Below are 25,659 nucleotides of genomic sequence, written 5' to 3' on the forward strand. Positions count from 1 at the left end.
GGCTGGGCAATTATCTTATTCATGATGGCTATATACATAATCTATTTCCATCTTAATCCCCTCTGATGATTGATATAAATATTCCTTTATTAGTAATTGTGAGTTCCTTTGGAGCTATCCAGGAATTTTTTATTTCATTTTATGAACACACAATGCAATATATAGATGATGTATTATAGAATTGTACATTTGAAACCTATATAATTTTTTTGAATTTTATACGAGTTTATTTGAGCCAAACTGATGACAAATACTGGGGAGCAAGATTTCAAGAATGCTCCTGAAACCTATATAATTTTATTAACTAATGTCACCCCAATAAATTTAACAAAAATTTTAAAAACTGAGATAGGGTGTTTCCCTTCAAAAAAAGAAACTATAAATATGTCTGGGTATTTAGAAATATTCAAAGTTTTAATTGTCACGCTGAGAAACAACTCTGAATTTTGGAATCAGAGATAGCTCCAAATGATTTATTCTTTAAATTAAAATACAAAATTAATGGTTTGCCTTTATGAAGAAAGCTTACTCGAATTACTGTTAGCCGTTACCATCATGTCATTCGATAGAGAAAATATTCATCACAAAGTAAGGAAAATATTCTTTCTATTTATTTGAGTATATATTGGTAAGACTTTTGAATAGAACAAAAATTTCTTGAAAGCAAAGTCCATGATCGTAGTATATGCTGTAGGGCATCTTCAGTGCTGTAAACATATAAAAGTTGGATAGAAAAGATATCCTTATGGAAAGACTACTTGGATTGGTCCTGACATTTAAATCAGAACCAGAAACAAATTGAGCAAGTACCTTGAGCTGTTTCCTCTGCACTGAGTCAGGGCACAGGCAAAGCTGGGTGCAGGTAGGATTGTTTTCAGCTCATATTTACTAGCTAGATGAGTTTTATGAGGAACCATTAGAGACCTGTTCCTAGAAGAGAATGAACGGCTCTCCCATTGCGAATATATTTAGTCACAAGGACAGTGTACTTCGGCCATTTTTGCCTATAATTCTTTTTGCAATATTTAAGATGACCTATGTTCCCATGTATGCCTAACGTTACTCATCTCATATCAGCTAAGAACTATATATCATTATATTCAAAATTTCTTTTGGGGGTGAGAATATTAATAATAATTAGGTCACTACAATGCAACCTGTATTGTGAAGAAATGTTATTAAATACTTCATAATTTTTCACAAAAAATATAAAAGTGTTGTTAAAAAAAGATATGTTCCCATTCATAATGATATGACTAAAATGCATCTAAAAGATCTCTTTTTCATTGATGTTATGAAGTAGATGTAGAAACAATACTTAAAGTACTAAATAGATAAACGTTTTTCCCTTTAATGTTAATAACATTCAGCATTTTTATTTTATGTGACTCCTACCATAAGAGTCCACAGTACACAATGAGTTATAATAATACTTATATATTACTCTAGTAGATGCCCCCATAATTTAGCTTTATGTTGTAAGGGGACTCATCTGACCTAGTGAATTTCCAATAATTGCAACAAAGGATATTGCTCAAAACCCCAAAGTCCAGTGTAGATTTACACTACCAATTAATGATCCTTTCTCTGCCTTTTCATTTTGTCTTTGTGGTGTGGTGGCATTTTAGTATATATCCAGCACTGGTGTTTAAAGAGACTAGGGTTTGGAGTAAGAGATCCTGCACTGGAATCTTGCTTTTGCCCTGCACTAGCTGTTTGTCTTTAAATTCTTTCATTTAATCTGTGGCCTTGAGAATTAGAGGTAGCTTGGGTAGATCACTCAGCTTACCTGGCATTCAATTCTGGACCGGTTTTTATTATTACAGCTACTGCTGTTGTTGCTATTTCCAGACTAATAAACAGCAGGTCTTCGAATAATGTCATTTTGTTCAAAGTCATTTCATTAGAACATTGCTGACGTGCTGTAGGGACCTAACTATAGTTTATACCAGTTAGCCTACGGTAAAAGTGGTTTTGTTATACATCATTTCGCTTAAAGCTGCAGAACCTATTGATGACGATAAGTGAAGACTTACTATAATTCTTCTCAGTATTTCCATTTAAAAATATATTCAAAGTACCATAAGAACTAAACAGAGGTGACTTCATTTTATATCCTTAGAGAATTATCGACTCAAAAAAGAAACCTATCGAAGAGGAATTAAATGGCTATTATTTCAGTAAAAATTCTTGTTTCTCAATATATCTGTGCAATCTTAAAATTATACACCGTATTTCCCCAGGTATAAGACACTCCCATGTATAAGACACACCTTAATTTTGGGACCCGAAATTTGAAAAAAAATGTATTATATAAAGTAATTGAACTCAAGTTTTATTCATCATAAAATTCATACAACTCCTCATCACTGTCAGAACTCTGACCATTAGCTTGTCCTCATTTGTGTCTGATGACGAATCACTGTCTTCATATATTGCCTCGTCCTCAGTTCCATCTATGGCATCTGAAATCTACAATCACTGGATAAGACGCAGCCAGTTTTTAGACCCCAAATTTTTCGAAAAAGGGTGTGTCTTATACATAGGGAAATACGGTAGTATATAGTATAATTTTACAGTTATATGAATACAAGTTTTATATTATAAAAGGGATCATCAATACTTTTTATAAGGAAAGTTAAAGAGTAGCCGTGTATTTGTCACCAGAAATACATACCACACAATGATTTAACTGTGACTGTACTACTTCCTGTTCGATGCTCTTTGTTTCCAATGCAGGCAAGTGCATCTTCACTTCATCTAAGATCATCTTACTTTCCTGTAGACGTTGCTCAAAATTGGCTGGCTTCTGGAATAATCGAAACTTCATGGAAACATCTTGCAATTTTTTCTGTAATGACAGGGTAAGAAAGCACTGATTTCATGTTGCCTTCCACAAAAAAATCAGGCATATTTTTGTTAATAGAGTATCCTTTATTCCTGAAGATAAACAAGAATTAAAAAAAAACCTGAAATAATCATTTTTTCCCCATTTGTCCAGCACAAAGAATACATGCATTTGGGAGAAGAATTCAGCAACTGTTCTTAATATGATACTAAATAAAACGTAATTTATTAATCCAATTTATCCTTAAAATGCACAACCCAAAACATCTGTATCATTTATATATCACACTGAAGTTTCAAATAATGCCCTCAATCCCAATTTTACTAATAATCAAGTTGTCTAATATAGACTATGTTTTAATATCCAAGTAAAACGAATTCCTTGGTTTATGCAATAACACATACCTGTGCCTCATCAATTTGGGACAGTACCCTTTGGGCAGCCTCCTTTCCCTGGTAATGTTTCTTCATTTCTTCTAAACTGATCTCATGACTTGTCAAATCTGATTGGATTTTCTGTTGGGAAGACAGCATTATTAGTCAGCATGCTCTGCAAGTTATTGCAAAGAAAACCCACTTTCCAAGAAGATGGAATTAAGAAACTCTCCTAACACATTATTACAATAGAGCCTGTTTTCAAATGACAAGAAATAGGTTTTTACTTACCAAAAGTTATCAAAAATGAAATGACTTGTTTCTCTCCTAACAGGGTTATTATGAAAAAGAAATTATCTTTTTGAGTCAGTGATAATGAACAAGCTATCACAGATATCATTTTCAGTAGGAAATATCTATTTATATGTAATATGTAAAACTGATACTCTATTATTCTTGAGTTTACACTCAGATCTGGCCAAAGACAGGAAGCTAACTTTTATTAAAAGAGCTGACTGTGACAGGGCTAACATATAATAAGAAAGCTGCGTGTGGACAATGGTCCTTCATAGTGATCTGCACTCACTCCGTACCATGTTTCAGTTAAATTTCAGGGAAACTATGAAAATAGGAAAGGAAAGTTAAATGCCTCAATTGGCCTTGCTTTTTGTCTGATGGATACTTAACAGCTTCCTACAGAGATTGATTTTTTTAGTTGTGAAAACTTTAATGCATATTCTTCCAGTCTTGCTTTTATACATATAAAGAAATGTTTTTGTAAAAATGGAATCATGTTGCATGTCATCTGTTAATTTACATAGCAATATATCATGACTATGTTTTTTTTAAATTTAATTTTATTATTAGTTTCAGGTGGACAACAAACAACAAATGATTAGACATTTATACCCCTCACAAAGTGATAAGCTCATCAAGTCTACTACTACCCTCTGACATCATACATAGCTATTACAATACCATTGACTATATTCTATATTCTCTACTTTATATCCTGTGACTATATATATATATATATATGTGTATATATATATGTGTATATATATATATATGACATTCAGTATTATTTATATTAGTTTCAGATGTACAGCACAGTTGTCAGGCATCTACACAGTCTATGAAGTGATCCCCAATAAGTCCAGTACCCATCTGACACCCTACATAATCTTTACAACATTATTGATTATATTACCCGTACTGTATTTCACATCCCTGTGACTATTTTGTGACTACCAATTTGTACTTTCTAATCCCTTCACCTTCTCCTCCCTCTCCCAACCCCCCTATTATCTAGCAACCATCACAGAGATTGATTTTTGAACATTAAATAACCATCAAATATTTCTATATGTTCTTTATTAAGTATTTTGATCAAGTTCTATTCAAAAGTATGTCTGTATTTAACTTGCACTCTTCTGAGCAAGTTACAGGAATAGGTCAATTGCTGTGGTGTGGAGAGACCAAAACCATAAATTCATTCATTTCTTTCTGCTAGATCTAGCAAAAATCAGCCAGTGGTCAAATCATTCTAATTTAAAATGCATTCACTGTCAGATTACCATAAATTAGTCAGAGAAGAGGAAACTGGTAACTTATACCAGAGCGCCCATAAAATTTTCATGCAAACTAATTTGTATAATGTATGTTAGTATAGCCTACTTTACACCAACTGGAGTCAATTCCAGTACATATTATTAGAAAATAATATCAGTTTGCTTAGCAGTTACTGCAGAGAACTACAGCCCTGCCATGAGTAATGAGAATAATCCCAAGAAAATGGGTTAAGTATTCAAGGAGTTACTTGGGATACAAGGTTGTAAATGTACCTTAATATTATTCCTTAGCAAACTGATCCTAACAATCATAAAGGCAAAGTAATTATGAATTATTTAAGTAATTAGAATTCTGGCATAAAATAAACAATAGCAGACTCATGCATATGCATATTATTTTTTACTATATATAATACCTTCATTGGTTGAATTACTGTCTTGCATAAGAAATAATGCTATGTACTATTCTCCAGGAATCATCGAATTTGGGGGCTTAGGGATCCATCTAAGTGCATAATACAATAACATTATTCATAGAGCTAGAAATACAAAAGAATCCACCAAATTCAATGGGAGTATGTAGGGTAGAATAACACTTAACAGGGAATTTAATGGATGTCATAGGAGAGGTGATGTTACAGTAGAGCACTGAATAATTAGTAAGCATTGCTGGGAATAGCAGATGTTTTAGGGGGTTGATGGCCATGTCTTTTCAGGTGGAAAAGGTTCACCCCCTGAAAAAGTAAGTCAATAACCACCATTTCTCGGCCACATAACCCTGGCCACCCCCATGCCATGAACGATTAAAATATGGACAATGCTTGTGTTCAGTTAGATCCACCAGATTCTCCCTCCGAACTGACAGGACAAAGTCTGGTAAAGCTCTGTGGGTGCTTGGAACTGTGTCACATATGCTAGGGGGCTGTGCTTCTGAAATTCACAGTTTGCTGTGTTAATTAAGGAATAGCAAAAAGCTATGACTAAAGAGAGAAGAAAGAAGTCAATGCATAAAAAGAGAAGTAGGAACAAAAATACTGATGGCTTTCACTCATAGGCTGAAGTAGATGTCATTTTCCAAAGAAGGTGCAACAAGAGTTTCCATACCACATGCTCCTCTTACCACCCCCCCCCATTAAAAGATCGAGTTTATTTCTCCTCTTTAAATCTAGGTCCTTTGACTGCCTAGATCAACGGAATAGGGCAAAAGTAGTACCGACCAACAACTGCCTACAGTCATACGAGAGACCCCAAGAGAGAAACATCCAACTGAGCCTTAACCCACAAAACCACGGAGAGAATAATACATTGCTGTGACAAGTAACCAAAACACAGATTCTAGTCCCTTCCCGGGTCAAACCTTTATTCTTGCCCTTGGTTTCCATGAGACATCCCTGTATCCTTACGATAAACTTCCTTCCCTCATTTTTGTTTTTCCTTTAGTTTAGTATACTGGATATGCAAAGAGATGCAAGTCTTAAAAACAAAAGCCTTCCTAATTGAGAGAAAATATGCTATAGGGCCAGGCACTGAACAGCATGAAGAGTTTAGGTGAAGTGAAATAATGCCTAGAGAATGGCTACACAATGGCAGAAATGTTGGGCTGTCGGAAAAGTCATGAGGTATTTTTTCTATGTTTTTTGTTGCAAGAATGCATCATGACTTTTCCGACAACCCAATATAATAACTAGAATGTAGGTGGGAATATGGCATTAAATAACCTCATGTCCTAAATGAAAAGTGTCCAGTATTTTCAATATGAAGATGAAGTTTAAAAATTTAAATTGATCAGTATCACAAATAACGGTTTTACTACTAACACATAATCTAATCATTAAGAAAATTCATAATGAGAGAATGCTATTATAAATTCATTAATACTTTGAAATGAATTTGTATTTTATTACTCACTATATATAGCTACATACATATGTATGTGTGTGTGGTTTTTGTTTCTTTGTTTTGTTTTATTTTTCAAAAAAGCAGCGTGCATTTGTACAATTGGTATTTTAGTGTACTCAAATATGAGAAGGAAGTAGACAGGGAGGGCCAGGAGAAAATCATGGGTAACACAGAAATTTAAGTGATGGGAAAAGGAAAGCAGCAAAGAAAGACAAAGAACAGTCTAAGAGAGGGACAAGAGAATCAACCAGGAAAAGAGAGGGGATGCCACTTAACTGAAGTGATGTGAGTCTGAAGAATGGGGAAGAAGTCAATGATTTCAATTTGGAGACAGGTCAAATAAGAAAAGTACTAGCAAGTGCACATTAGCTGGTCAATGAGCACTGTAGATAGAACTGCATCAGTGAATGGTGAGAGCAAAAATCAGGCTTTCAAGGGCTAAAGCTTGGTTAAGAATGAGGAAGCATCACAAAAAATAAAAAATAAAATAGTTTACATTATTTTGGAAGACCTTTTTTCTCTCCACATAATAAAATTTAGGTCAATGAGACTGGAAGACATATTAAGGCTATGTGAAAGGAGGCAATGGGTGAAGCATTTAAAAAATATAAGGAGATAATTGATTGGAAAAACTCTGTGGGAAGCAGGAGGAAATGGAGTAAAGAGCAACGATCGATAATCACATTGACAGCATGAGAGGCACCACGTTTTCAGAAGCCAAAGGTAAGACATAAAGAACGTTCTGGATGGGAAGAGCCAGGAAGTGGCATGCTTTTTACTTGATGCTCCCTGGGAATCAGAACACAATAAAGAGAAATCTAGGTTTAAATCTCAGTGCTCTGACTTGCCACTTGGGAAAACACGAAACCTTTCTGAGCCTCAATTTTCTCATTTCTAAAGTGAGGATGATAATGACAAGCCAGCAATGAAGCATTCTCATAATCTGTAAGTGACCTATCTGGAAAAATTCTCATGTCTGCAGTAGACAACTACATTGGTTTTGGTAAAAAGATGAGATGTGATAGTATAGGTAAAAATACCTGTTCAAGTTGTTTGCACAAATATCAAGTCATACATTGTCAGGATCATATTTCACTTGTTTAGAAGGAGGAGACCCTTGGTGTCTAAGGATGAGAATGGAGAGAATCAAGGAAGAGATTAAAGGAAACTGATGGAGGTTGAATAGTCATTCTGGAAACTGTAAAAGGAAACTGATGAGGGAAAACTAAAAAAATATATTCAAAGAGAGAAGAAGACCCAAATAATAGATCTGTAACACTATCAGCCTACGTGTTTTGTTTTTGTTTTTTAAATTTTATTGGGGAGCAGCCACGGTCATTGGTTATACATTGCTTTCATGCAACAATGGCCTAGTTGACCCTTTTAGGGAGGGCGCAGCTCACAGTGGCCCATGTGGGGATCGAACTGGCAACCTTGGTGTTATCAGCACCACGCTCTAACCCACTGAGCTCACCGGTCACTCCCTCTACATGTTTTTTAAACTCTTTCATCTGCTCAGCACTCAAGGCATATACAGTAGAGAAGAAAATGAAATATACACATATTTCTTTAGTCTTTTACACTCGAGGGGTAAGAGAAGGGCACTGAAGAAAACCATCATCAGTATCATCACCCAGGCAGATGTCTGCATGAGCTTACCTACCAACAGTTCACATAAGTTCATTTAATCATCTAATCAAACTAAGATAAGCATCATCCTCATTACAGAGGTTGACTTGTCCAAGGTAATATACCTAGAAAGTAGCAAACAATGCCCTTTAAACAACTATACTACCTCTTAACTTATGATTCAAAAAATAAAAGCATCTTTCAAGTATTTATCAGACAAACCAGACATTTAATCTTATTCAGATATAAACAGTATTTCGTATATCAATTCAAGAAACAAGTGCTGCTTCTACTACTCAATTCCACATACTGAGAAGAAAACCAGCGTCCCTATTCTTAAGGAACTCTTGTTCTAGGGAGACAGAATATTGAGATATAAGTAAATGACAAAGCAGAAATAGATGTAATATAATAGAACACCGAATGCTATGCAATAAAAGAGAAAGGAAATATTTCTATTATATAGTCTGGTAAGATTTTAAGAGACTGGCATGATTTAAGCTGCATATGGCTGAGAATGGGCTTTGGAGGCGTAGAGAATAAGAAAATGCTATCTCATTGCAGGCTGTGGCACCCTGCTGACAAAGATTATGTTTGCAGCGTGCAGAATGCATACGCTCAGTTTCGTGGAAGGAAACATTGGGTGTGCGTAGAGTAAGAATGACTTACTATCTAGAGGAGGAATCAGTGTGAAGATATTCAACCTTAAGTTTCAGGACTCCTCACTTGCCAAAGACCCTTCTATAACTCAGCATTTAATTTTCTATTTTCAATTTATATACCTTTTCTTTTTTTCATAAAAGACTAGCCTCTCCAAGCTGCCTCTAGTAGCTTGGCATTAGAAAACAAAGCTAAGATAACTGAAGCGATCATTGAAGCACAGGTCTTCTGATGATAAATTCCACATCTTCCCAAATGAGCCGCATTGTCATTAAGACTTATAAGCAATGAGAACAACAACGACTTATAAACACACAACCAAAAACTAAACTTTTATTTGTCACCAGGGGATGAGAAGGACCACGTAACTTGTGAAAGGAAACTCTGGCAATTTGGAACTCAATGCACAGCATTATTACATGGACTCTGAAATGTTCATATTTGTCTCAAGCAGTTAGATAGACCAGTGAAAGGATGAATTTCTATGCTCTTTAAAGGTCCCCACTACTAAAACCATAAAAAATGAAAAAAAAATGGTTGAATATCATATAAAACAGATTTTATCATAATTTATATGCAGCATTTCTAGAAAAATCTGAAGTACTGTTCCAATGATTAAAGATCAAATTTCTTCATAAATTAGGTAAATTATGCATGAAAAGAACCCAGTGACTAAATATATTTTAGAAATTAAGGATAAACATGTGTCTGTATTACAGAACATCTCAGAATATTTTACATATGAATATACACTGTGATATCCAAGAGGGATACAGTTCTTGGCTCAAATTATCCTTTGGCCCTTTTTGGCAGAGTACCTCACACAAAGAGATTTGGGGGAAGCTATCTAATACACTTGATGAATATATTTAGTAACAATAATTCAATTCATTAAAGTTATGAGAAAAACTGATATATATTTCCAATCAATTCTACTTTAAGAAGTTGTATTTCATGAATCACACTTATGTTTAGCTAGTACCTTTACAAATTAATTCCACAATTCTTACTTTCAACTGACATTACATTTTTATTTTTTTAAATTTTTATTTATTTATTATTATTATTTTTTTTTTTTTTTAGCTGAGCCATCCTGCTACCTGTTGGCAGCTCAGCGGCTGCTCAGCTCAGGCTGGACTCGAACCGCTGTTGCTCAGAGCTCAAACTCTTGAGCAAGCTCTTAACCAACTGAGCCACTCAGCCGGCCCTTACATTTTTATTTTATATTTAGGAGATTGTTTAGCACCTACTCTATTTGATCTCATCAGATATTATTCTGGAACCACAGAAAGAAAAACAACGCGTATCACTTCCGGGCAGGCTTATTGTGAAATTGATAAGTGATTTGTTTAAATAAGAGTAATATGGAAACTTCTATGCAGAATGGACAATCCCCTCTTTAAAAATCCCTCTAATAAAAAAGACAAACATTACATTGTCTCTCAAGACATTATGATCAGACAATGAAAAAAAAACAAATATGGTAGAAGAAAACATTGGGAACAGAAAATTTAATCCAAAGGAAAAGGATCTCCATACTTGGCTACCAGATTTGTAAGATCTAATGGATGTACAATGTGAGTTCTATTTTCACCTAAAATATACATTGACCAGGATGTGTGTTTGAAGAAGACAAACAACTGGTCTTGTGAAGTTGTCAGCCTGGCTTCATATAAAATCAGTCATTTCCCACAGAAGCAAAATGAAATGGACTAGCGAATCAGGGGCTGCTGATTTGGAATAGGAGTTCTCATTCCAATACCTCTCGGGATCACTAGATTTTTTTTCTTAAAAGTAAAATATATAAAGCAAATTATATTATCATGCCATTACGAAAAAAAGACATTTGACAATACAGTAATTAAGTCCCTAATTACCAATATATATTGAAAGTAGGAAAAAACAATGGAAATAGAAGTAACCACTTTTCCATTAAAAATGATAAAAGGGTAAATTATGCAACTAAATATCAATCAAACATTAATGACATTTCCAATATAGCACTTTACAATTAACTGAGCAGAGAGCAGGGCTTTTTATCATGATTTACCTCATCAGACCATTCTCATATATCAAATGAATGACAGAAAACGGTGAGCAAAATTAAGCTGCAGCTGTCTAAAGTATTTAATGGAATAAAGGAAACTTTATACAAAATAATTATTGGAGCTTTTATGATGATGTCAAATAAAATGATTCCAGAGAAAATAACTAGACTATTTCAAAGAGAAAAATATTAGAAGATGTCACATTGAGACTATTAATCGGGAAATGTTACACTGCCAGATTAGTCATTTTTAAACGTAAGCAATTTTGAAATTGTATCCTCGAGAAGTGAAATGGCCATGTATAACAAATACTCACAAAATCAAAGGAAGAAAATGTGCTAAAGGGTCTTGGATAATTTATACTTTTAAAATATGAAGAACATGAGAAAAATGTAATTATAACCATGGGCAGATAATTTCGAAGTTTCAGATTATACTTTATAATAATTCAGTAAGTAAAAATGTAAAAAAAAAATCCACACAGCTTTTTATTACCGTTCATAAAAAAAAAAGAAAGAAAAGAAATCCCTGTAAGTTAATTAGACGAGTTAAAAAGCACATTACCTACAAATTAAGTTTTTTCAGATGGAGAAGTTTTTACTTTTATCAGGAATATACAACATGCCAAAGAGCTTATTATAGTGTAACAACTTGACCAGAGGCTATTTCCAGTTTGTGAGGTATACTGGAACTCTGAATACATATTTATTAAGTTAAATGTTATATACACATACATATTTGTATATAACACAAAATTACTTGTGTGTATCTGTATGTAAATGTATGCAATGATGGCAAACATTTTAATGTCACCAAAATCAATTTACCTATTGACTTAGCTCAGTTATAAGTACTGTCGTGGAGGGTTATTTTAGGAACTTTAAGAAATTAACTTGGTAGAAGAGGGTAATGGTGATGGAAGGAGAATTGACTCTGGGTGGTGAACACACAATGTGATATATAGATGATGTATTACAGAATTGCACACCTAAAACCTATGTAATTTCACTAATCATTGTCACCCCACTAAATTTAATTTAAAAAACGAAATTAACTGATGACCATCTTCTTCTATCCTCTTCCTACTACTCTGATAGGAATGGAGGGAGGAGTGATATAAAGAAAATATTCTATTTTAGTGTTTCCCAAACACTGTTCCTTGACACATGAGTTCTATGGCATATAAACAGATTTCTGCAAAAACAAGTTTCTGTGGTTTATTAAGTTTGGGGTAAACTTTTAAACTTGGGAAATACAAAAGGTTGATTATACATCTCCAGAAGGTTAATACAACATGTAAATTTTTGGAAGGAAACTTGATGACAGATTGTATGGAATTATTATTCCTTGTAATACACCTGAGAACTGATGTTATTCTTAGTTATAACAATGATGATGATAATAGCGATGATAAGGCAGCAGCCCATTATAAACATGCATTTTCAAGCAATTATTACTTTTTTACCTTTCAAGTAAGATAATTGAAGAGACAAAACTTTGGGGAAAATTTGGAATACTGCATAAAAATATTGGGGACCTGTAGTCATTGTAGGTTAATTTTTGCTTGATAGAGAGTTAATTATCAAAGTGGAGAAAGCAGATCTGAGTAAAAGTGCCAGCTTCCTTAAAAATACTTTAGAAATGAAATCCATTAAATGTATTAAAATATGAACAATGAAACATTATGATATTACTATGTAAGATCTTATAGTGAACATAAGTATTCTCAGTGATAAATATCCACCATGTAAGTTAAATCCAGGTTATTTAACAAAATTCCTCACATTTCACTTTCCTATGCATAAAAACAGTGGAGTGAAAACGCTGATGGTAACTGGAAAATATGTTTTAAATATACTGTTCGAAATTTTCTCTATTAAATAGTGCCTTTTAAAATGGGCTTTATTGAGGTACTATTTGCATACCATACAATTCAATGAATTTTAGTCAATTTAGAGTTGTGCAACCATCGCCACAATTTAATTTTTAGAACATTTCTATCGTCCCAAATGATCTTGGGAGTCCATTTGCAGTAAGAAACTCCCCATCCCCACCCCCAATCACTAATGTAGGCTGTTCAAATATTCTCTTAATACACACACACACAATATATATATATATATATATATATATATATATATATATATATACATTGTTGTAATGATCAAATAAAATCATATGGATGCTTTGTAAATAGTCACCATTCACACTCACAGTCCATGAAAAGTATGTAATACATGGAAAGGCTGGAATACGTACTCTCCATTAATCATTCCTCCTCATGTGAAAAATCTTATTGTGTACTACAAAATGCTTTGGAAGTGTTTCTAAAGTCCCAAGCCTTGGCAGCATTGTAAAGCACTATGACAAAATGTTGTCATAATATTAAATTCCATTTAAAAACAGTTCTTGATGATTATGGTAAACTTGGTTGGCCAGCAAATCTTTCACTTTCATTTTTCTTTTTAATTTTTTTTTTTTAGTAAATTTTATTAAATTTACTGGGGTGAAACTGGTTAATAAAATTCCATAGATTTCAGATGTACAATTCTGTAATACATCATCTGTATATTGCATTGTGTGTTCACCACCCAAAATCAAACCTCCCTTCATCACCACGTATTTGATCCCCTTTACCCTTTTATATCTCCCCCCACCTGTTCCATTTCTTTTCTGTGCTATTTTATAAATGGCAAGACGGCAAAGCCCATTTTGGGTTTGTCCACTTTTCTTTTTTTAACAGTTCCTGGTACATTTGCCTGGCACATATTTAGTGACTAAATCTTGGTGAAATTGAATCACTTCGCCATATCTTTACTGAGGACCTGCTAGGCAGTGTGCTCTCTTGTAACTGACCTGGGGTGTGTAGGGAATGGAGGTAGGCAGGAAAAACAACAAAAAACTAACCAAAAAAATAAATAAGAATGTTTCAGATAGTCATAAATGCTAAAAGGAAAAAAAAAAACAGGGCGTGCTATGACAAGTGTCATCTGGGTGTCCATTTTAGATTCGTAACTTCTCTGTCAGAGATTTTCACAAGAGGATGTTATAATGTAATTGCAGACAGAAGATGTATACTTTTGAGTTCAGAACACGAAAGACACCCATTTCCTTATCATTATACATCCTGTGAGGACATGATGCTGTGCAGTGTTTCCAAGTACAGTCAATGGTGTGTGGCATGTTTATAACCTTTTGCATCTTCTGCAACTCTTGCTTGTGATTACTTCCCACACTATTAACCATGTCAAAACAACAATACCAGGCACTTTAAAATCGGGGTGTAATCAGTTCTATATAGTAACACACCGAGGTAGCATTCCAATGTTAGGACAGATTTCAAATGAATTGCATTGTGTTTACCATCATATCTAAATTGCTGAGTAAAACGAAAAGAAAATATTTCTGCCACGGCTATGTGGGGCTTACTATTAGAACCCAAATCTCTGTAATCGTTCTCCATTTTCTTCTTCTGTGGTTAAATTATTTCATTGTCACATGAATCCCGAATGAATTCCCCAATGTGGGTTTATACTGTCTAATTCATAAATCAGTGAAGTAGGCCGTAAAGTTAGATTGTTCTGAGTCATTTGGCAATCAAATGTGCCTATTTACACTATAAAAGTCTTTTTTATTCCATAATGAAATCATAAGCTTTGTCTGATAGACCAAAATCTGCATTTGAGTCTTTTTAGGCCAATGATTTAGATAGTTTGAAATGCATACCTTTAAATATGGTCAAATATATTTAAAGCGAGTTAGAAGATTTAGCTTCAATGAACACAAGGAAGACCGCCATTATGAATTACTTTGATGTACGGCTTATGCAATCAGCTTAAATTAACTGCTTTTCTTTAGTCAAAAGAAGAGCCCTCTTTTCTATTAACGGATGCTCAGTTTTGGCCACATTATCAATGGCAGGAAAAAAAGATGGAAGGAAGAAATCTGATCTGCAGTGGACCTGGAATACCCCCAATTCCTAGTTTGTTGAGTGAAATACAGGACTTTTCTATCTTGATTAGGAGATCCTCTCCTTCGATGAGAATTTGCTTGTTTCCTAAATTGTTCGATTTTTTTGCTTTGCTCAGACACATAAATCGACTATGTGGGACATGAGATTGCAAAAAGATGGGATCAGGAATCTGCCAGACAAAAGAAACTGAAGAGTGTAGCTACTGCAATCACCACTAGGCGGCCCCACCCCTTCTCCTGGTAATCTAAGTAACAGGATCATGTGTCCTCTATAAAATGTACATCATCAACGCATAGCGATCTGGAGCATTTCAACAAGTACCCATGTGGGATTGCTCTTACATATCGGAGGTTCAAAATATGAAATTACTAGAAAAGGAAAAAAGTGCAGATTGAAGGATCTTTGTAACTGTAAGAACTACAGACATTTAAGTAGCTATTTAGACATAGTTACAACAGCTCCTACAATGATTTCGAGGCACATCCAAGCTAATTGGACATTAATATATGTGGAATTGGGGGGGGGAACAAGAAAACCAAGCCGAGTTTATCTTCAAAGACCCATCTTGAAAATTCTGTTTGTCCAAATTAATTTGTTCATGCAGGAGTTGCCAGCTATGCTTTCTACCTTCACCCATTTGTCATAAAAGTAAGGGGAACATCAAAATAGGAGAGAAAGTCACCAGTAGTTTGATTTCTATCGGGACTCCCTCTTGTTGAAATCTTGACACAGTCATAGTTGAGAATCTTTATCAAAGAGTGGTAAGAAGTATGATGTGAAAAAAAAGAAGACTAAATCAATTCAGCCATTGCCAGTAGTACACTATCCAAAGTTGTTCTCAACCTTGGCTACATGTTAGAATAACTGTGGAGAGTTTCCAAAAATTCCAATGACTGAGTCCACCCAGAGATTCTGACAGTGTTGGCCTGGGATACATACAGCCTGGGTACATGGATTTTTGCTTCCAGACCGTGGGTGCTAAAACTAAATCTCTATTGTTTAGTATGTTCTTCAGGAAAATGAAGGAGTAAACTATATTCATGCCGTGTGTTTCTTTGCATTTATACAATTTGATAATTTTATTCTGTAACACTGTTTCGAAACAATACTCACAGTTTTTATATTTTAATCATACTACTATCTTTGAAATAGTTCTTAAGTTTCTGATTTCTATACCTAGAAGATAAATTTCTGTACTAGAAGAGTTTTCCCCATTTGCTTTACTCTATTTGAATCAATAAGATGCCATTTTGATTTTGTACTTTAATTAAAAATCTCTCTTTAAATGGGCTGACAATGGGTAGTTGATAGTGTGGTCATACAATCTAAGATTTCGGTTTGGTTAAGTGTTTGTTTTTTCTTTTTATGTATTGGGATGACAATGGTTACTAAAATTATATGGGTTACAAGTGTACATTTTTATAATACATCATCTATATAGTGCTTGTGTGTTCACCACCCAGAGTCAGTTCTTCTTCCATCACCATATATATGATCCCCTTTTTACTCTTCTGCCATCACCTTCTCCCTTTTTGAAATAAAATACTAAGGTCAATATATGCTCTGATATTCTTGCAGTATGTAGTTTTATTGCCTTACAAGCTAAGCTGTACTCCTGCAAGCTTATGTCACTAAATAAAACACAGTAAAATGAGTCAAAAGACACCGTTTTCTAATCATGGCAGATAACTGACCAATTAACACTCTGAAGCAGTGGGAAGCTCATTCCTGCCCTAGAATTATAAAAGCAAATATAATGCAAGGAAGTATTTTGATCTCCATCGACTTTTATATATAATAAGAGCATACCTGTCAGAAAGTTTTATGCATTGCATACGTTTTGTTAATATTGAGAATTATTTACATCTGAGAATTTCAGACAATCTTAAAAGACAGAAAAAGGCACTATTAACAGATTTCACTTCAGTAGCAAAACTGCCAATACGCCACACGGTGGAGTCAGACATCCACAAATATATGTGGCCAGTTTGTGACAGGAAATCTGAGCACATATTTAAGATGGTCAAATACGGTAATGCCATTCATTTTGCCTTGTTCTCAGTGATGTATTAAAGCCAGTTCTCAATTTCTGAAAAGGGAAAGCTAAGCCTGCTAATCTTTTAATTAGCAATGAACTTTTATGTAAAGTGGAAGAAACACATTTTTTTTAATTAATACGAAGCATGACAATTAGATCCCATGATTCATACTTAGAAAGATGTCATTTTGGTGGTATTCTCTGTGGGTTCTTTGTCTGACACACCGTGCTTAAGTTTAAGTTCTTAATTCACAAACAACCGCTTTACTCTCTACTTGTTTCTTACAAAAGAGTTTAAAATCGAGCTTCAGGAAAAGTCCTTGAAGGAAATCTGAGTACTTGATAACTGTTCCAGAAACAAGTCACTTGCTGTCATCATAAAATAAAATTGTGGACAAGAATGTTTTGATAGCTTTCGGGTAGTTTGCACTTTCCAGTATATTGCCATTTGGGGAGTTCAAAGCCAAGAACTCTCTTGAAAATACAGGTGCAACCAGAAATGCACAGAAAATGGATTTCAGCTTGTTAGTGCTCGAAAATCTCTTTTTTCAAGTAGATTTGAAATTGCTTAATTTACCTGTATGCTGTAATTTGCAAGTATTTTAAACTGCCATAGTGAATAATACTTTTGCTATAGTTTTTTATTTAAGAAAACCAAACAAAATACTTTATATTATGTTACTATAAACTAGTATGTTATATTCATGTTTACAGAATCCTGCATTCATACCTAAATGAAAGAAAACACTCAGGGTCCCATACTATAACCTTTTCAACTAAACAAGATTTTTTTTCTCTAAAAGCTCCCATTTTTTCCTAAGACAAAATTATACTTTCGCTTATCTCAAATATGCTACTCACAGCTTTATTCTACAGTTCTCAAAAAGTAACTTTTATATATTTTAGAGTACAAATTGCTAATGTTAACATTTAATATGTATACTGTTCGAAATTTTCTTTATATCCCATGCAGAAAGTTATGATCAGTCTTTAATCAAACATTCCTCCAAATTCACGTCATTAGGTAAAAAAAAAAAAGAAGCCGTTTTATTCTTCCTTTAGTTTATAATTACGTAGGTTTTCTCAGCGGACTAACAATTTCTCAGTCCTGTCATGCTTTTTTTCTAAAGCCTGCCAATAACATTATTTATATCACTCAAATTGGGAAATCTTACGAAAAGTTCATGACACAGAAGTTGACTAGACTTTTGTAAGTTTGAAGAAACACATATACTGGCGAGGTTAAAATCCTCAAGTGTGTTTGCTATTATCCCTCATTTAAGAGAGCATTTACATTTGTTGTCCCAGTGAGAAACTACTAGATTTCCCCTAAACTGCACTTTCTTCATCCCCGATGACAATGGTCAACGAGGAACCCTCTGCTCTGGACTTTTTAAGCCTATCGAAATTACCTGTATGCTGCCCCATAATCTCAGGGAGTTTCTTGGCCAAACTTAGTATGGTAAACTAGCCCATGCTCTTACGTCCACCAACGCTCTGGGCACAAATTTAATGGTGATTCACTGTACGGAAATTGCACTATAACCATGACCTGTAAATCCAATATTTTATGCAGTTAGTGGGGAGAGGGCCTTTGGGATGGGGAGATGAGCTTCTAAGGCTCCTCACATCACAGTATATTGGTCTGAGTTATCCTTAGTTATGGAGTTCATAATACACACATACGATGGGGAAAGGAACAGTATTACCTTACTGTCAGAAAATCCTAAAGACATTTAAAAAAATAATACCTATGATACTTTATGTACATTTAAATGTTATTTAAATGCAGAAATACAGAATTTTGAAAATACTTCCCAAGATACAAATTAATTTAGACATAGCCTAAATTCACTCAGTAAAAAGTCAACTTAGATTTCCTTTCACCACTATTTTAACTCTTGTTCTAAAATAACTGGCTTAACACATTTTATAATTCGGATTGAATAGAGTTGAATTCTAAACCCTGCCTATAACGTGATCTGCATGTGAGCATATATGGTGTGATTATTAGTAATAAAATGCAAATTTGCGTCTCGAATTTCTTGTGATTAACTACTTGCAACAAATTAAATGTAGAAAAATATAGAGATCATACGACTTGTGATGCCAAGATTCCAAAGATGAGTTGATTTAAATAAAATGGCTGAGACTGCATTTTTAATAGTACCACTAGAAATAGTTTCATTACAATTTACATTCCTATGTCTTCCCTCTGGCAGAAGGATACTAGCTTGAAAATATTGATAAATAACAGGCGTCAGGGTGACAGTACCCCTGTCTTTGAGTGTCTCTTTTTCAAATTTGTCCATTCCGTACTTTCAAAAATAAATCTGAGAGTGCTAATCTAGATCTGTTTCTCCTCTTACCTCCAAATGGTAAAATCAGTCCATCAGATAACCCCCTGCACAACTAATTAAATATAGTTTTAAGTTAGGAATTCAGTAATGTCTTGTTCAGATAACAACAACAACAACAGAAAATGAACAGAAGCTCATTCCCAGTTCTACTTGCCTGGGCTTCCTGAGGCATTTGAGCCGCGTCCACTTTGTCAGCAATATAAGCTGCCAACTGCTTGTCAATGGATGAAAGGGACTCCTGAATTAAGTGTAAGGATTTTTCGATCTCCTGGGCAGACTGGATACTCTGTTCAAGCAACTTTTGCCTCCTCACGGCCTAAGGAAGCAATAAGAATGACTCAGTTAAATGTTTCCTCATTATTTTTCTGCAGTCCTGCTGCAAAGTAAATCGTCTAGACTCTTCCACCATCACCTTTTTGTAAGACAGGTTTCGCAGCTTCCGGCCACTCATTCAGCTCTACTTAGAAAAATACAGAATAAGGAAAAAAAGAATTAGCACACAGAACTACAGGCTCAGAAATCTCTGCCGGCCAAAACCAAAATATTATGTACATCGAGGAAAGAGGCTGGAAAAAAGCATTAGTGAAATCATCTCAGCTGATGCAATCTGTGGTTCTCAGGCCGAATGTTCCTCCTGATCTCATTATATAGTCCAAGAGATTTGGTGTACTCAGAATAGGGTCATCGTCATCACACTCCAATTCGAGACAGATAATCCACTTCCACCAATGAGACACAGACGCAGTCTGTTCAGAATCAGCTCCGTTTCAAAAAGGGAATTTTCGATAACCATCTGCTTAAGGGTTTACTGGAATACTATTTCAACCAGTTTTGCATGGTCTTTTTCTCCCCCTCCTTTCTTTCACAATTTGGATTATGGAAATTGCTTGTACAATTGGATTTGTGGTGCTGCTGAAGTAGAACAAATAATCAGTAATCCTAACATAGCTGCGATTAATCTTGATTGTTACTATAAGTCTGATTAGAATAACTTTACACTCTTCAAGTATAAATAGCATGGTGAACAGACTGCAGAGTCTCCAGTCAAGGGTCTGTTCACCTTTAAAAGAGTAATCAGAAAGGTAAGGAATGGGACAGGCAACTTTTTTAGAACTCCTTAAGTTATGCATCATTTCAAGCATTTTTTCTTATTATACAATATATAGGCATGATTATCTGGTAAAATGGAATTATCCTTCCCTCGGACCATGATTGGGGTTTAAGAGTGATCCTACTTTTTATAAGAGCATTAGACCATACACAAAAAGAACTCAAAATGGATTAAAAGCTTCAACATAAAACCTGAAATCATAAAATGCTTAGAAGAAAACAGGCAATAAGCTCTATGGCATCAGTCTTCATGGTGTTTTGGAGGATTTGACTCCAACAGCAAGGGAAACAAAATAAAAACAAACACATGGGGCTGTAACAAACTAAAAAGCTCCCGCACAGCAAAGGAGACCATCAACAAATAAAAAAGGCAACCTACCAAATGAGAGGATCTATTTGTAAGTGTTATATGTCTGATGAGAGATTAATATCCGAAATGTATAAAGAAAGCATACAACTCAACATAAAAAAAACCACAAAAACAAAAACGAACAACCTCATTGAAAAATGAGCAGAGAATCTGAATATTTTTCCAAAGCAGACATAGAAATGGCCCACAAGTACATGAAAAGATGCTAGACATCACGAATTTTCCAAGGAAATGCAAATTAAAACCACAATGAGATGTCACCTCGCACCTGTTAGAATGGCTATCATCAACAAGACAAGAAACAAGTGTGGAGGAGGAATGTGGAGAAAAGGGAACCCTCGCACACTGCTGGTGGGAATGTAAATTGGCACACCCACTACGGAAAACAGTATGGAGGTTCCTCCAAAAATTCAACACAGAACTACCATATGATCCAGTAATTGCACTCCTGGGTATTTATCCAAAGAAATCAAAACACTAATTTGAAAATATATATGCACCTCTATGCTCACTGCAGCATTATTTATAATAGCGAACATATGGAAAAAACCTAAGCGTCCTTTGATTAATGAATGGATAAAGAAGTGGCATATACACACAATGAAATACTACCCAGCCATAAAAATTGTAAAATCCTGGCATTTGTGACAACATGAATGGACCTTGAGGCTATTATGTTAAGTGAAAAGAGACAGACAGAAAATGAAAAATAGCATATGATTTCACTCGCATGTGGAATATAAAAACAAACACAAATGAACAAACAAAATAACAACAAAAAAACTCACAGAGGCTGATGACAGATTGGTGGTCAGCAGAGAGGAAAAGAAGTGGAGGAAATGTGAAATGGGTAAAGGGGGTCAATCGTATGGTGACGAATGGAAACTAGACTTTTGGTGGTGAGCACAATGTAGTGTATACAGGCATTGGATTATAACGCTGAGAACCTGAAACTTACATAATATTATAAACCAATGTAACCTCAATAAAAAAAGAATATTAGATTGTGTGTTCACCACACACAATGCAATACATAGATGATGTATTACAGAATTGTGCACTTGCAACCTATATGATTTTACTAACCAATGTCACCCCAATAAATTTAGAAAAAATTTTAAAAAAGAATATTAGATATTACATAAAGAATATAAATGTTGGCTCTTAAGCTTAAAAGATATTGGATATGTCATTATTCTTTCATAAAGTCAAGTTGGAATACAGCATTACTCAAGTAAAAATAAGGCTCAAGACATCTGGACCAAGGGGGAAAGGGCTGAAGTCTCGTGATGTTGCCAGAATAGGGAGGACATTCCCAGTATCTCTACGGGGACCAGAAATCTTCAGGGGACTGTCCTAGGCTTTTCTTTCTTTGCATTCTACCTATACCCCTCTTTTTTAAAGTTTATTGGGGTGACAGTTGTTAGTAAAGTTACATAGGTTTCAGGTGTAAAATGCTGTAATGCATCATGTATATATCACATTGCGTGTTCACCTCCCAGAGTCAGTTCTTCCTTTTATTTTTACAGGCAAAACTTCAACTAGAAGTTGCATCACATAATAATTCAAATAACACTGCTCATAGCTATAACGAGAGCCCTCTGTATGGTAGAAGAAAATGTCTGTAGCCTATCCAGTTTCTCCAGAGGAATGGATATTTAATGCTAAAATTTCACAATCACAGCATGTAGTAATTGGTTACTCAGGTACTGTTGAAATTTGATCTTTTATCTGGCTAAAGGCAAAATCATCTCACCCTTTTGTGCACATCTTTAGAATTTTAATGTAATTGAATAGGATATGATATAGCATAATATTAAACCAAATATCTAGTCTCAAAATTATTTTCAGAAATCGAATTTTATCTATTCATAAGAGACAATAGGTTGAACAGAATGAAATGGCCTAAGAGATGAGGGTGCAGTTGACCTCATGTGGGTCAGTTCCTTGCCTGGCCTGGCACTCAACAGGAGACGCTGGTTTACACAGATTCTTTGATTAGTTCAGGGAATAAAAAGACCTGATGTCAATCCAAGTTTGCAGAGGTCTTTGAATTAGTCATGGCATAAGCTGCCTTCCATTTCGAAACATCTTATTAGACAGACCCTGATAGGATGCCAGGCCTATGTATTTTCTAGCACTCTCTGCCCATTTGACCTGTGCTGTCTCACTGAATGGAGTTGGTAGGAAGTCCTGAACCATAATTGAAATTTTGTTGTTGTTCCAAAGTACTGCTCAACTGTTACTTTAAAATGTTATTTCATGCCTTTAGCTAATCTGCTCAGCAGTAAGAGGAATCATAGCTAGACAGAAACAGCATATATGAGGAGAATTAGAAAGACATTAAAAGACTGGCAATCAGCAACAAAATATAAACGTACAAAACAGAATCCTAGCAACAGTTACCAAGAAAAAACATAATGAAAAAACTTTTACTTTGGTTTTCAGAGAAAATTCAAAGAAAACTAAATTAAAAAAATCAACATACGTCAAAATAAATTATTATTCCCACAAAGTGTTCTGCAATAGAAAATTAAAAGTTTAATGATTTTTTGGCAATGGAAAGTTATCTTCACAGTGAACTGTTCCTCACACTATTTTTAAAATGATTTATTAACCCCAATATTACAAACACTTAAATCAGAGTACAGCAGCCTAAGAAACTGTGGAAGAATAAAATTTTCATGTGAAATAAAAATTGGCAATTTGAACCAAAATAAATGTATTTAAAATGTAAATGCAGTTTTAAAAATAGAGAAAAATCTAGACAAATTATCCAGTAACTTTTTACAAATCATCATTCATTAAAGGAGCTACATGGTATTACTATACTTAATTTTATTAATAATTTTTGTTTCATTGAAGAGGTGACAGGTAAGCTCATGATTGCAAATGAATGAGAAATGTGGGTGTTTTCACTTTTAAAATAGGACTTTCTGAGAAAATTATTATAAAGGTATATTTCCCTTACAGTGAAGCTTTCTAGCCAGCAGCAAATACTTATTAAGCACATCATAATTTGAAGACTTAAACTATAAACATGGTATCTCACTACAGGATGATTGTAACCAAACCAGAATACATAGATTACAAAAACATTTACTAAAATAAAGACACAGTCCTGAGAAAGTTCATTTACATTGTAACACGAGTTAGTTTAAAGCTATAAAATTAACTTCTTTCCCAATATTTGTGGGATCTAGAAGTAGGAATGGGAGAAACACTGTCATTATTTTCTTTGTTTCTTCTTTTATGAGTGTGTGTTATCATTTTTATTGTATTTGCTATTTTTTGGTAGAAAAGGAGGAAAAGAGAATTTGGATGCCTGAGATATGACCGTGGGGGACCAGCTGTGTGAAAGCCTTAAAAGGAGGTTTTCATCAGTCATCGCTCTGCTGTGGACTCCCCAGTAGAGGGTGCAAGAGTGACAGGAGTCTCGTGGAGTGGAAAGCGTGAGTGTGCAAAGGATGTGCTTGGACTTCTTAGCATCTTTCACCAATCTTTGTTTTTACCCAATGATGTAATAAATATTCTTTGGTTGCCCACTGTGTCCCAGGCATCTGGGAGCTCTGTTTTTCTTTCTAAATTTCTCAATAGATCCAGGTTTAACATTGTAAAATTTATCCTTTCATTCATTGGCCCTAAGTCAAAAAAGGATTCTTTGATTGATTGATTGATTGATTGATGTTAGTGAGTTGGGCTTTTGAGAGATATTTGGCTTCTCAGAAGTCTAGGATGTGGATTTTCTTTGTTTTTCTTTTTTTATTATTAGATTCAGGTGTACAAAACAAAATGATTAGACATTTACAGTCCTCACAAAGTGATAACACACCAAGTCTATTACCCATCTGACATCACACATAGCTATTACAATACTGGAGTGTGGATTTTCTTTAAAATTTCTATTCTTGACTGTTCTGCTTCAATTTACAAAGAAAACTTCAGGATCTTTGTGAAGACAAATTACCTAGAAGTGTTTGGAAGTCTATTCATTAATATTCCTAGGAAATAAGAAGAGCAGATGTGAAATTGATTGCTTAAAAAATAGATTATGTTCATGCTGTAGTGAGAGATACACTTGTTTATTTATTTTTGTTTGTTTATAAATACTGGTTGGTGAGATGTGGAAATGTACAATGTTTTGATTTCCAGCACCATTTTATTTTATTTTCCCTATGTAATTAAACATTTTAGCCAATGTTAAAATTAAGCCTCATTTCCTTGAGTGATCTTAGTAGATGAACTAAAGAAAACTGTGTCCCAAATTCTGATGCAAATAAAGGAAAGCAACTACAAATTCTTGAAGTTTTCACTGGAAGAGAGAATTAACTGACCTCAACTTGAATGCCGCTACTTGGCACCAGGTTGAGCAATAAGGAGTATTTTTTTAAATTAAAGATTATTGGGGGTGACATTGGTTAATAAAATTATATAGGTTTCAAGTGTACATTTCTGTAATACATCATCTATATATCACATTGTGTGTTGACCACCCAGAGTCAGTTCTCCTTCCATCCCCATATATTTGACCCCCTTTACCCTCATCTACCACACCTTCCCCCCTTACCCTCTGGCAACCATTAAACTATTATCTGTCTATGAGTTTTTGTTTCTTTGTTTGTCTTGTCCCTTTGTTGTTTTTAGTTTTATATCCCACCTATCAGTGAAATGTATGGTTCTTGACTTTTTTCTGTCTCACTTATTTCGCTTCCTCATGAAAAATGGCTAGGCATGGTAGTCCTCTAAGAAATATGCTATAACCAAATGCCACTCACGTGG

The 25,659-nt window shown here is 34.5% G+C and overlaps 1 protein-coding gene across 1 annotated transcript in view; it reads right to left on the reverse strand.

Annotated features, from left to right (window-relative positions):
- LOC109388440 (dystrophin) overlaps positions 1–25,659 on the reverse strand; it is a 1,592,311-nt gene that overhangs the window by 650,635 nt on the left and 916,017 nt on the right. The window contains exons 30-32 of the mRNA XM_019653146.1: positions 19,555–19,716; positions 3,253–3,363; positions 2,678–2,851 (exon numbers count right to left, since the gene is read on the reverse strand). Of these exons, the coding sequence (XP_019508691.1) occupies positions 2,678–2,851; positions 3,253–3,363; positions 19,555–19,716 (447 nt within the window). The remainder of the gene's footprint in view (positions 1–2,677; positions 2,852–3,252; positions 3,364–19,554; positions 19,717–25,659) is intronic.

Source organism: Hipposideros armiger, unplaced genomic scaffold, assembly GCF_001890085.2.
Source record: "Hipposideros armiger isolate ML-2016 unplaced genomic scaffold, ASM189008v1 scaffold_197, whole genome shotgun sequence".
NCBI lineage: Eukaryota > Metazoa > Chordata > Mammalia > Chiroptera > Hipposideridae > Hipposideros > Hipposideros armiger.